At 35.1% G+C, this 13837-nt stretch overlaps 1 protein-coding gene across 2 annotated transcripts in view; it reads right to left on the bottom strand.

The window, feature by feature from the left end:
* The window catches only part of LOC131440676 (structural maintenance of chromosomes protein 3), a 61641-nt gene that overhangs the window by 31891 nt on the left and 15913 nt on the right, over nt 1-13837 (bottom strand). For both annotated transcript variants that reach the window (XM_058612171.1, XM_058612172.1), the window contains 2 exons: nt 13216-13355; nt 490-2221 (listed from right to left, as the gene is read on the bottom strand). In XM_058612171.1, the coding sequence (XP_058468154.1) occupies nt 490-2221; nt 13216-13355 (1872 nt within the window). The remainder of the gene's footprint in view (nt 1-489; nt 2222-13215; nt 13356-13837) is intronic.

Raw genomic sequence — 13837 nt, 5'->3', positions numbered from 1 at the left:
AATCTTTCGATAAAAACGTTTATCAGGCACAATTTATATACGAATCGATAGAAAAATTAATTATCTAGAATCGTATGTTCTTGGAATTTCCGTTTTCTTCCCCGTTTTCTCACAATTTTGGGTAAAGTGCGTGAAACCCCGGGATAGGCAGCGAACTCCCGTGACCACGGCGAAGCGCTACCTTAATATATATTTCCATTTCCCTAAAAGTGAGTCTGTGAAATCTATAGTGAACTAACTGGTTTTAACACTGCTAAGATGGGTAACGCGGATTTTTGTTCGAGGTTCCGATTAGGGCAGATGGTACCTGAAGAACTTGACACAGAGTTAATTAGAAGCATCAATTTTAGTTAAGAATTACCAATATACTCTGTCTAACATTCTTTGAACAATACAAAATATAACAATTATTGTTATTATCATTACATTAACTTCAACCTCATAGGTCGTTCACCATGGTGATTAATATAAAAAAAATTCTCTGCTTACCTCCAGTCAAACATCCTTTAGAAGAAACTTGGTCACCTTCTAATGTTACACAATCCAATCCTGTACTTTTAGCTAGTTCGGTAGCCCTCTCCAAATTCCGGCATATTAAGGTTTTACCGAAAATATATCTTAACGCTTTGTCATACTGTTCTTCATATTTCAACTTTGAAATCATTGGAATTGAATCTGGATCTTCTGGATAGTCATGTATACGAACTTGTAAGCGATTCAGCGGCATAAATGTTACTTCTCCTGGAAGCTTCAATTTATTCATTTCTTTCAGAATCTGTGTTCCAACTCGGTCTGATTCTACTATATGATGAAATAACCTATTACCAGCAGTTACCTCTACAGCTGTATATATCGATTTATCGCAATTGAAATTTTCAATCACTGGACCGTAATATGCATTTGCGATTTCAGCATACTGACCACCACGTTGTGAGAAACTTTCTAGAACCTTCCGAACAGAATCACGTCCATTGAGGATTGGCTTACCAGCCATCGATCGCAATGCTTGATCTGCCTTGGCTAGTTCTTCCTTGTTTCCTGATAAAGTTTGTGTTACTTGAGTTTCTTTTTTCCATATATCGTTCCGAATAGTTTGGAAATGATCTTTTCGTTTCTTTAATTCATAATAATGCTTGTTATGTTCGTCGATCTGAACCCGTAGCTGCTCAAAAGCTTCGTTATGTTCTTCAATTTTTTTTTCTAACTCCTTTTGCTTGGTTGCATCTCGTTTTAAATCTTCCTGTAATTTACTTTGATGCGTGATTTTATCTTTTATTTGCTTAATTAATGATTTTAATTCCCCTTGAATCCATTTGTCTCGCTCTTCTTTGGATGAAAATTGAGATCCTCTACCCTGCTTCGCATAGAGCTCTTTTCGTTTTTGTTCTTTCAGATTAAGTTCACGGGAACATTCTTCTTCTTTCCTACGCATCGCTTCATAGCGAGGACGAACAGATTCCAGCTCCTTCTCTTTTTCGGCAATTGTAATCTTCAGTCGCTCTAATTCTTGTTCAGCTCTCTCTTTCGATTTATTATCTCCTTGCACTTCATCTGTGAGATCAGAAATTGTTAAATCAAGTTTTGTTTTTTCTCGTAGCAGCTGTTGATGCTCAGTTGTAAGTACTGATTTTTCATCTTTTGTCGTTGAAACATCTTTTTTTGCATCTTTGAGAAGCTTTTGTATATTTTTCGTTTTCTCTTGGGCTTTCTGGATATCCTGAGCAAATAGCTTTTGTTTGTCACCAGAACATTTTCTTTGCGATTCAAGTTCATCGAGCATTTTCTTGTTTTCTTTCATTTCGGTTTCATGTATGATGAACTCAAGTGTGCGACGAGCTTTGTCCCATTTTTGATATTCCTTCAACTCTTCTTTTTCTTCTTCCAAAGTTTTTAGTCTGTCTTCAATAGTTTTCAAGAACTCGGTGATTTTTTCAACTTTTCCTTCCGTCTCTTTCAAAATATTCATGGACTCTTCTTTGCGTTCATCGTAAACTCTAGTTCCGGCAACCTCACGAAGTAATTTCAGTCGATGCGAATCAGGAGCGGTAGCCATTTGATTGATTTTTCCTTGTTTGACAATGTAGTACGGGTTTGAATTAGAAAATCCTGCCGATTCGAGTAAATTAACTACTTCAGATCGAGGTACAACTTTTTTGTTAAGAAAGTATTGATCTTTTTTAGCGCCAATAACACGACGGAGGAAAATTTCATCCTTGTCAATCTGGAAATATAAACATTTTTAATATATATATATATATATATATATATATATATATATATATATATATATATATATATATATATATATATATATATATATATATATATATATATATATATATATATATATATATATATATATATATATATATATATATATATATATATATATATATATATATATATATATACATATATATATATATATATATATATATATATATATATATATATATATATATATATATATATATATATATATCTATATATATATATATATATATATATATATATATATATATATATATATATATATATATATATATATATATATATATATATATATATATATATATATATAAATATTGCTCTCTTTTGGATTACATTGTAGTATGCTTGGTGCTTGCTCAGGCATTTATTACTTTTACTTTGTACCATACTAATGGTCAACTAACTCATCAACCATCACCCATATTCTACTATGCAAATGCAAAACATACGTTCATTTCCACTCCCAAGATTATAGATTAAGTACACCATAAAGTCAAAGTATAATTTCTATTTAATATCTTCTTTAAATATTTCAGCAACGCATTTGCACATGGTGAAAGGATCAGTGCACAGTTCCTGGCCAACGCCAGTGTTCAGTTGGTTCGTCTGGTGAGGAATTGAAATTGTATATCCTGAATATATAAATGAGCCCGGTTTAGAATTTGCGCTATTCAGCCAACCCACGAAAAAAACCTTTTTAATCCACCTAGTGGTGTGATAATGCCTTTCTCTTTCTTCAATATGTTACAACACAGAAGAGGCTCTTTGAATGCATTTCTCTTTCTTCAATAACTGTAACACAGAAGAGGCTCTTTGAAGAAAGAGAAAGACATTATCACACCACTAGGTGATAATGCCTTTCTCTTTCTCTTATGGGGTATTCCACGTAAAATCAGCCCCCCAACATTATTTTTTTCATCTAACTATTTACTATCTATACTCGAAAATATTCGACACGTATTTTTTTATTTCAATATGGTACGTGGGATTTTCGAGATATCATTTTTTGAAATTTCGCGTTTTCAAAAAAGATCCTTTTTTTAACAGCCTATACTGTAAAATCTAATAAAGATACAAAAATTCATCCATGACATGAAATGTGCGTCTTGTCCTTAGCTTTCAAATAAGCGATTCCATAAAACAAGCTTTCAAGTTAATATATAGAAAAAAATGAAATCAAAAATTGTTGCTGCAATCCATTTAATTTTGAGACTTATGTTAGCAAAAATCAAAAAGATTCGTTGCGTCGGGTTTCTTTTTCCCTTCTTGAGAAATTCGATTTTTTTTTCAGGCAAATGATGTTTTGTGTGCACCGTGTAGGCAGAAACCCGGGTTGGCGGTCCAATGCATAGGGCGCTGGTCTTACAAACCAGTTGTCGTATGTTCGTGCCCCGACCTGGAAGGATTCGTAGTGTCAGTAGAATCATAGCACTAGCCATGCAATGGTTCTGTACACTCTGAATCGGCTGCGAAGTCTGTTGAAACAGAAGGTCAAATTCCACTACAGGAATGTAATACCAAGGCTTCGTGTAGGCAGAAAGCGAATAAAATTGGGGCGAAGGATTTACGTGAGTATTAAAATAATGATGACATACAATTTTTGAAAACTTGCAAAAATGATGCATTTTTTTCTATTCAGCTGTGAGGAAAAATTCTGCTGATGCAATAATGATCACAGATTCTGAATCCTCTGAGACTGATGACAATGATGACAATGTGCCTATATTCAGCGACTATATAGGAGTAATTCTTAAATTATAACATTGCATTTTAAAATATTGATTGCCTTTTTAAAATGAATCACATTTGCCTTTCGGTTATCTTACCGAATTGAAATAAAAATTCCATGCTAAAGATGCAACTAAATCGGAAAGAATGAGAATTTTGACTGTTTTGCCAAAAAACTAAGGTATTCGTAAGATAGCGCATACGATGAACACATCAAGATATTTTGTTACGAAAGTAGAGAATCTCGAGGGAAAAAAGAATTTTCGCGATTTTTTGGGAACAAAAAGAAAAAAACTTATTATTTAATCAAACTCTTGATGTCTTGATGATCATGAATATTTATATTTTACGGAAAAAACAATTTTCCCCTGAAATAGTAATTAAAGTCAAACAATTTTACGAACGTGATGATGTAGGTGTTATGATGCCAGGTCAAAAGGACACGAAATCTGTAAAAATTGATGGGAAAAATACATAATTCAATAATTTTTGGAAATCTTAAAGACGTTTATCAATGATCAGGGTGGCAAGTGAATTGCCGATTTCAATTTCCCGGTTTTTTGAGAAAAATTCCCGGTTTTTGAAATAGGCTCAAATCGCTCCTGTTTAGTTTTTTTTAAATAATTTTTAATTCAAACTTTAAACAGATATCCCATGTCCAAGAAGGATCATTGTAATAGGCCCGCTAATTGAGGTTTCTCATACTTTCCAGGCATTTAGATGTATAAATAGAAAATATTCACTATAACATGTGCATATAAGAAAAGTATAAAGCCTTTTTAAAGTCATTCAGGGGTAACCGATTTCTTCCGAGTGCACATGACTGTTTTTATTATTTTTTTGATATACATATGACTGAAATCAATAAGGAACAACAATCCCAAAAACGGACGCTTGCCACTCAGAAAAAACAACAACAATCTATGCTTGCAACTTCAAATCATTTTGAACATTTTTTTTCTTCGCTCCTTCCGGAAGTGAAAGTGGAAATCTCAGTTTGGCGGGAAAATTATAAACGGAATGATGGCCGAGGATGGCTTTTATCGTATCAAAGAACGCTTGCTAGCAACTCTTCACACGATTCAATCAGTGCCATCAAAGAGAGATGGATATCATCTCAGCAACAAAACACCGTCATGGTTCATATAACATAGAATGGACACCAGTGCGAAAGCGAATTTCTCTCGATGACCTGTCTGAGAATCAAAGGTTAGTTCGCTGCTGTGGGGATTCTCTCTGAAGCAACAAACGGTCGCTTATTCTCGTTTTGCGATCCGATTCTATACGGGCAGTGGATAATTGCGATAGAATCATTTTACTATTGCCGCTTATTCTAACTATGTGCATATAACCTTTGTATAAGTTGTATCTATGAAAATAGCTGCGAATGCTCCAGACCAGGGTTTTGAAATATTGTATATTGTGACCTAGTATGAGAATCACGTCGAATTATCTGCGATAATTATCAACTTGCGATTCTGTCTTGGTAAACTCCTCACCGCGTCGATCGTTACCGGACTGTACATATTTTGTTAAGGGCTGCGAAATACTCAGAGTATGAAGTGGAGTGGTTCATGCATTGAGAGACATCGAGTTCTTGTAGCATCTTCTACCAGATTGAAGATGTTGTATGCAATGTAGAGCAATATCGAGCCACTTTCTGCTAAATTATCGGCAATAACAAACACTGATGATGGCACAGCGAATCTAACATAATATCGTCATTGCCAATGCCATAGTACAATAAATTTTTATATGGACATATACTGTTTAAAGTATGTCGCTTGCAAGTATATTCAATGAACAATATCATCAGATGAATTATCATGCTGTGATTGTGATGAAAATCATAAAACCAATTATTAACAAAGTCCTGTCAGACCAAAGAATTGAAATTAAAATCATTAGATGTATTAGATGTGTGTATTAGAAGATTTCGCAAAACCGTTCGGCTGCCACGACTTGCTCTTTTAAAACACCAATTTTTTCTAATGTATCTGTTAGTCAATAAACAATGTTTACGATTTCAATGCGTTGATGGGCAAATAAATCAAATGATAGTAGTTAAAATGCACAATAACACATGGATCAATAAGTCCCGAGACTAACAATGGAAACAACATTTTTTTTGCAAATTTTTTTTTATTCATCAACATAATCACCTTTTAGGGTGATACAATGGTTCCAACGTTTTTCCAATTTTTCAATACCATGTTTATAAAAAAAATTATCTTTCGCTTTAAAATAAGCTTCAGTTTCAGCGATGACCTCCTCATTTGAGCCAAATCTTTTTCCCTGGAGCATTTTTTAAGATCAGCAAAGAGCCAGTAGTCTCTGGGGGCTAAATCTGGCGAGTATGGGGGAAGTAGATCAAAGCCCAATTCGTTCAATTTCGCCATTGTTTTCATCGACTTGTGGCAGGGTGCATTGTCTTGATGAAAAAGGATTTTTTTCTCTGCATGTGCGGTCCTCCTTCAAACGCACCAGTAAGTCAATATAAAAATCACTGTTGATCGATTTACCTTTTTCGAGGTAGTCAATGAAAATCACGCCATGCGTATCCCAAAAAACTGACGCCATGACTTTGCCAGCTGACTACTGCGTTTTCGGACGCTTCGGACGGTTTTCGCCAGCTGTGCGCCACTCAGATGACTGCCGCTTCGACTCTGGAGTGTAGTGATGTATCCATGTTTCGTCCATGGTCACGTAACGACGCAAGAAATCTTTTTTGTTGCAAGTAAATAGCGATAAACTGCTTTCTGAATCATCGACTCGTTGCTGTTTTTGTTCCATCGAAAGCAATCGCGGCACCCACTTGGAAAAAGCCTACCCGAACGTTCCGCGTCATTTGTGTCAGTACAACCACGTTTGAACTCGGTGAACCACCGACAAATCGTTGCTTTTGATGGACAAGAGTCCGGATAACATTTTTCAATCCATTGTTTCGCTTGCCAGTGTTTTTACCCATTAAAAAACAATGTTTCATCAAAACACGAAACTCGGTTTTTTACATTTTTTAAACAAACTACAAAACGACTTTACTCCAACCTCGATAACTCAGCTGTTTCTGGTCGGATCGACTTAAAATTTTGACCCGTTTCAAGCAAAGGTTAGTACTCTAGAAAGACGTGGTTACTGGTTTACTACGAGCGCCATCTCTGCTTTAGTCTCGGGACTTATTGATCCATGTGTTATATCGATCTGTTTTTTTTTTCAAATATGATTCTAAATGCTCGTAGAGTAATCAGAAAGAACGAGTTCTTCATGATAAACTCTCCGCTGGTTTTAAACCAGTTTTGTTTCCTATAGCTCAACTAATTTATCTATATGAGAAATTTTTCTACAATTGATCTGATTCTAGCAGATCAATCAATAACATTCAGGGTCTCAAATTAAGAAATTATTAGCTCAATTAGTTATACATTTTACCAGCTTAGAACTAATCGACAAGAATACTATCGAATGTAAACCCTGAAATTGTTTTGGAAAAAATAGATATGGCCGTATATAATTTAAATCATTACCTTATTGAAGTTCCAAAAGCTCAAACTAAATTTAATTCACCTTTATCTACATCAATATCAACGTTCTTGGGAAACTACTATGGAATAGTTGAGGACCTATAAAAGAAAATTAAACATAGATTCACTGAACAAATCAATCCATTTTCTAAATCTTTCTAAGATTCTAGTCCTCAGAAACCAGTTTCAACTCTCAAAAAGGAACTCAAATACTTCCTGTAAACGGTGAATACGGTTTGACGGTTTTGACATCTCACAGAAAAATAAGCATAACACAAAAAAGCAAAGTCCTGGCATTACATTCCTTTTGTGGAATTTGGCCTTTCTGTTTCAACAGACTTCGCAGCCGATTCTTAGTGTACAGAATCATTGCATGGCTAGTACTATGGATCCTACTGACACTAAGAATCCTTCCAGGTCGGGGCTCGAACATACGACAACTGGCTTGTAAGACCAGCGTCCTATGCATTGAACCGCCAACCCGGGACCCGGCATAACACAAGTATTGCCTAAAGATGACATTACTGAGACAAATTATGATGAAACTTAAAAACATGAAGGCTCCTAAAAATGTTCAATAATTTTATTAAAAATTTTCCCTATGTTACCCTGAGATTTTGTCATAAATTTTGCAAGTGTGTTGAATACTTATTCAAAAATTCAATAAAAATCCAACAGAAGCATCCAAATTATCCTTATTTTTCAAAATGAGCTTTCATTATGTTGTTATTGATAACAACTAAAAAAATCTGATGCTTCCTGTTTGATTTAAAACTGCCTGCAAGCCTCTAAAAATCGTTGGACGAAACATGGGGTGTTTCCCCAATTTCCAATGGACAATAAGTTATTCCAACACTTGTACTGAACATTTCGCTCAAACGCAAACTTGGGTATTGTCTCCTACTTTTGAATTGTTGAAAAAAATCATTATGCTAACAACTGTTACTCATAGGTGAGCTAGTAATACTTTTCCCGGGTTTTCACTAAAATTCCCGACTTTTTCCCGGTAAAATCAAATTCCCGACTTTTTCCCGGTTTTCCCGATTTTCCCGGTCACTTGCCACCCTGAATGATTCAAATGAAGGGATCAAAATAAGCTTTTCAAATTCTGCTCACTCCGACCAGAGCACTGTGTTTTTGCTGGTACTGGTGAGACGCACAATGTTTGTTTGTGTCCCATTCACGAAAACATGAGACTGATGACTTCTGGTAAAAAACGGAAACATCTCAGTTTGTTTCCTGTAACGTTACTATTCCCGTTGTTTTCAGGCAGTCAACTGGTCAAATTAATGATCAGCAACGATTATCGTGTTTGCCACTACCAAGATATACAGTTTTTATGTGAAAAATGCTTTTTAGGGCAACCCTAGTGAAAAATGTTATTGGAATTTATTGGAATATGAGTTAAAATTAAATTATTAAGATTTATATTGGGTTTTCAGCCACAAGTGATGACTTTTCAGCCCTATTATATAATTGATTTGGTCATTACCATGATGACATCATTTGCTTCCGCATTTCTGTGATTTTTGTGTAGGGAAAATTGTAAACCTACTTGTATTGTGTAATGGGGAAAAGGAACTTATATACTAACTTACTAACTAATATAGAGAGCGAATCAATTCAATTGAAGATTGCATCGATTTTTGTCGGAATTTGCTTATAATATTATATGACATTACATCTAATGGTTTTACATTTGTGAGTCTGTGTAACTTATTTGTACTAAACCAAGGAGGACGCTTCAAAATCATTTTCAAAATGTTTATTCTGAACTCTTTGAAGCGTTTTCTTCCTGGTGGAACAATAACTTGACCAAATTGGTAATGCATAAATCATGGCTGGTCTGAAAATTTGTTCATAAATTAATAGTTTGTTTTTTTTTAGACAGAGCTTAGAATTTCTGTTTATGAGAGAATATAAATATTTAATATATTTTTTACACTTTGCCTGGGTTCATCTCGGACCACTAATTTTCCTCCTGTATTTCAACGACGTGAACTTTTTACTGAGAGTTCCACGATTATCATTTGCCGACGACCTTAAGTTATTTAAAAATATTAGGACAACAGAAAATGCCATTTCCCTCCAGAGTCAACTCGAAATTATTTCGGAGAGGTGCGAGATTAACCGAACGACATAAAATATCAGTAAATGCTCGATTATCACGCCCACTTAGAAAAAAAAACGTTCAACGGTGGTCCTTCATTGGTCCAATACGTTGGATCATTGGTCCAATGAAAGTCCAATCAATCGTTCAACGGTAGGCCAACACGGGACCTTCGTTTGCCGATTTTGAAACAGACCGTTGAACCGAATGCCATTTTTTTCGTTCAACAAACCTGGCAGACAGAGGTCCATTGTTGAGCCATTTTTAACTTGAGGAGTTGGAGCCCCGTTAGACTAGTTTTACTGAAGAATTTCGGAAGTTTTTTCCACTTGTTTGTTTAAACTAACAATACATACCTGCACAATACTTCTACTTCACGTTGAATAACAACAAATTTTCTTTCTATGTAAAGGTAACACTTAATTTTCACACTATTTTTGCAAGACAAAAAACAACAACAAACCGTTCCAGCAAATTGAACGAATATTTCGTGCAATATGTCGTTCAACAAGCGCTCAAAAACCAACAAAATTGAACGGCCTGCTGAGAGGGCGTTCACACAGAATAGAATACTTGTACGTTTCGACTATTGTCTCCGAGGATCCGAGGAGTCGTTCTTTTATCAACTTCCTGGTAGCCCGGATGCCTGGATGTGAGACTGTGTGTAAAATTTCCATGATCCTATTGCGATTTTTTTCTGGTACGTACGGACGAATCCGATCACTAGGCGATACATCGCAATGAATCCCTGTTTGTGTGCTTGTCAATGCTTTCAATACCAACTGAATCGATGTTGGTCGGTCGGACGCCAATAACCTTTTTAACTCCGCATCATGGATTTGTTCAGAGCTAACTCCTCAAAATTCAGCGATTGCGGAAAGGAAATCGTTGCTATGCGGGATGGAGCGTCTGCTATCTCGTTTTTACTACTACTATTATGCTGGATGTCGGATGTGAATTGACAAATATAACCGAGAATTTCCTAGCTTCCACCAAGTGTCGAAAGTATTGTACTGCTAATTTTATGACGGTCAATTCTCACCCGAACGTTGAGTATATTGTTTGAGCCTAAGAGCATTTCTGTAAGAAAAAACCCAGCGGATGCCAGTGACCGTCGTTGTACTGCTGAAGTCCTGCCCCGGCCGATATATATTCGACGCATCTACCATCAAACTTAAACAGTTGGTTGGATTGGGATAATGCAAAAGAGTTGCATCGCGATGCTTTGCTTACAGTTTACGAAAGCTTTTTCAGTGTTGTCGCACCAGTCTAATTTTCTTGTATCATTGTTCCGGTTCCCTTGTATTAGATTGCAAAGGGGAGCTTGTTGATCTGTATCGTGCAGGAGAAAAAGTTTATAACCGTTTTTCAGAGCTAAAAATGGCGCAGCTCTTTGATTTATTCGTAGTTTTGGAGCGCTTGTATCCTGTCCGGCAGTGGTCGAATTCCGTAGTGATTCACGAGATAGCCGAGAAATTCCACTTCGCGCTGTGCAAATCGACTCTTCGAGAGATTTATAATCAATCCATGCTGGTGTAGACGCTGTAGCACGCACCGAATGTGATCACGGTGCTGTTCTTCGTTAGCGGAGGCGATACAAATGTCATCCACAAAAATAATGACGAAATCGAGATCGCCTAGAATCTCTAACATCGTCTCGAATCCTTGTTCAGCGGTTTTCAATACGTATCCCCCAGGGATTAGCATCTGCTTCTCGGCACAGCTCATTGTAGCAATTCGATTACGTTTGATCTCGCGATTAAAAGCAGCCCTAGTTTCCCGAAACGCCACCAAACGCTCCTCTCTGTCTGGCTCCATTCTTGCTCTCTGAAACCGCCTCCTAGCTCTGAGACAAGCACCGCGTAGCGTGCTGAGCGTCTTGTTAGCTCACCTGCATCAGTGTTCTCTAATCCGCTATCCGGCCAAAGTGCTTCAACGAAGAGATCCTTGTCGAATGTGTTCGTTTTCCATATTCGCTTACCGGTCATGCTTCTCCGAATCATCACAGTATGTATGTATGTATGTACGTATGTATGTATGCATGTATGTATGTGTATTTGTATAAATGCATGTATTTACAATATACATTGTATAAAAAACAACTAAATCCATAAGTCGCAAACATGAACACCCATTATAACAACAATTTTATAATATCTGTTTGAATCAGTACAAAAAAACAGTGACCAAGTGGGTACCATAGGTAGGAACGTAAAAAGCAAAGCCTTAGTATTACATTTCTGTAGTGGAATTTGACCTTCTATTTCACCAGACTTCGCAATCGATACAGAGTGTACAGAACCATTGCATGGCTGGTGCTATGTTCCTACTGACACTACGAATTCTTCCAGGTCGGGGCTCGAACATACCGCAACTGGCTTTTATGACATTTTTCATTACTCATTACATCATAAATATTACTGTGGAATTCGCAAAAAACAACTATTCATTGAATAGAAATAGTAAAGTTTGTCCGAACGTAATCTAGCAAAATCTACGAACAAAACACCCTACAGTTCTGAAATCGAAAGTATTATACAACAATCTTGCACATATTCTTCGTGTAACTAATCCATTGATCCTTCTTCGATGCGAACATACTTATATTACACACGCCCGTCTTGAAGAACGAAATAGAGAAGGGTGAAAATGAATAAGCTATAATCGTAGAGAACCCGATTCTACCAATGCATTCTCCGGTGCAGGTACACATCGTGCATGTTCGTTTTATACATTCACGCATACTCAGCAAAAACCCAATGTGTCGTTACAATTTAGTAGGCATATATATATATATATATATATATATATATATATATATATATATATATATATATATATATATATATATATATATATATATATATATATATATATATATATATATATATATATATATATATATATATATATATATATATATATATATATATATATATATATATATATATATATATATATATATATATATATATATATATATATATATCAAGAAATGGACCGGTAAGTTGGCCACCAAGATCATGCGATTTGACGCCTTTAGACTATTTTTTGTGGGGCTACGTCAAGTCTAAAGTCTACAGAAATAAGCCAGTAACTATTCCAGCTTTGGAAGACAACATTTCCGAAGAAATTCGGGCTATTCCGGCCGAAATGCTCGAAAAAGTTGCCCAAAATTGGACTTTCCGAATGGACCACCTAAGACGCAGCCGCGGTCAACATTTAAATGAAATTATCTCCAAAAAGTAAATGTCATGTACCAATCTAACGTTTAAAATAAAGAACCGATGAGATTTTGCAAATTTTATGCGTTTTATTGTTTAAAAAAGTTCTCAAGCTCTTAAAAAATCACCCTTATATATATATATATATATATATATATATATATATATATATATATATATATATATATATATATATATATATATATATATATATATATATATGTGTATATATATATATATATATCTATATATATATATCTATATATATATATATATATATATATATATATATATATATATATATATATATATATATATATATATATATATATACTTATTAATAATAAACCCTGTTATTTACCGGTACTCTGTTATCAGCATTATCAAAAATAATTTCCACGTAGGCAGACATAGCACGAGCACCGGTTCCTTCGTGCAACAATGCTTGTCGTTGTTCTGGCCTTAGGTGAGTAAATTCATCGCTTAGAACGAATTGTATGGCTGGAAATACAAAAGAGTAAAAAGGTATAAATCGTTTTTCAGTTTCTGTACCATTCAAGGTTCTATAGTTATTGTTACGTTTCAGTATTTTGGTCATACATAAGATATGTATGTGCTGAATATAAATTAAGCGAAAATGGATCAAATGTTCGAGAATGCAACAACTAATGTACAACTAAAAACCGCTTCCTTGTCGAATACACACTGAAACTAAACAGACACCAAATTTGGAAAACTGTCAAAGGCAAGAACATGGTTGAAAAAGGAAAAGTCACGGTTGTTTACATCAACGATGGAAAATGATTGTTCTATGTGTGAGTGCGGTTTTCATATTTTTCTGGAAAAATAGGAACATGAGAGAAAGTAAAATGTAAACATCTGCCGTTGCCGGATCATCCGTCGAATCACATCCTGTTATCATCACCGAGCACAAAGTTGTATTCCAAAATTTCCAAGAAACAAATACTTGATAACATATAAAT

This window comes from Malaya genurostris, chromosome 1 (genome assembly GCF_030247185.1).
Source record: "Malaya genurostris strain Urasoe2022 chromosome 1, Malgen_1.1, whole genome shotgun sequence".
Classification (NCBI taxonomy): Eukaryota; Metazoa; Arthropoda; class Insecta; order Diptera; family Culicidae; genus Malaya; species Malaya genurostris.
This window is presented reverse-complemented; position numbering and strand designations above follow the sequence as displayed.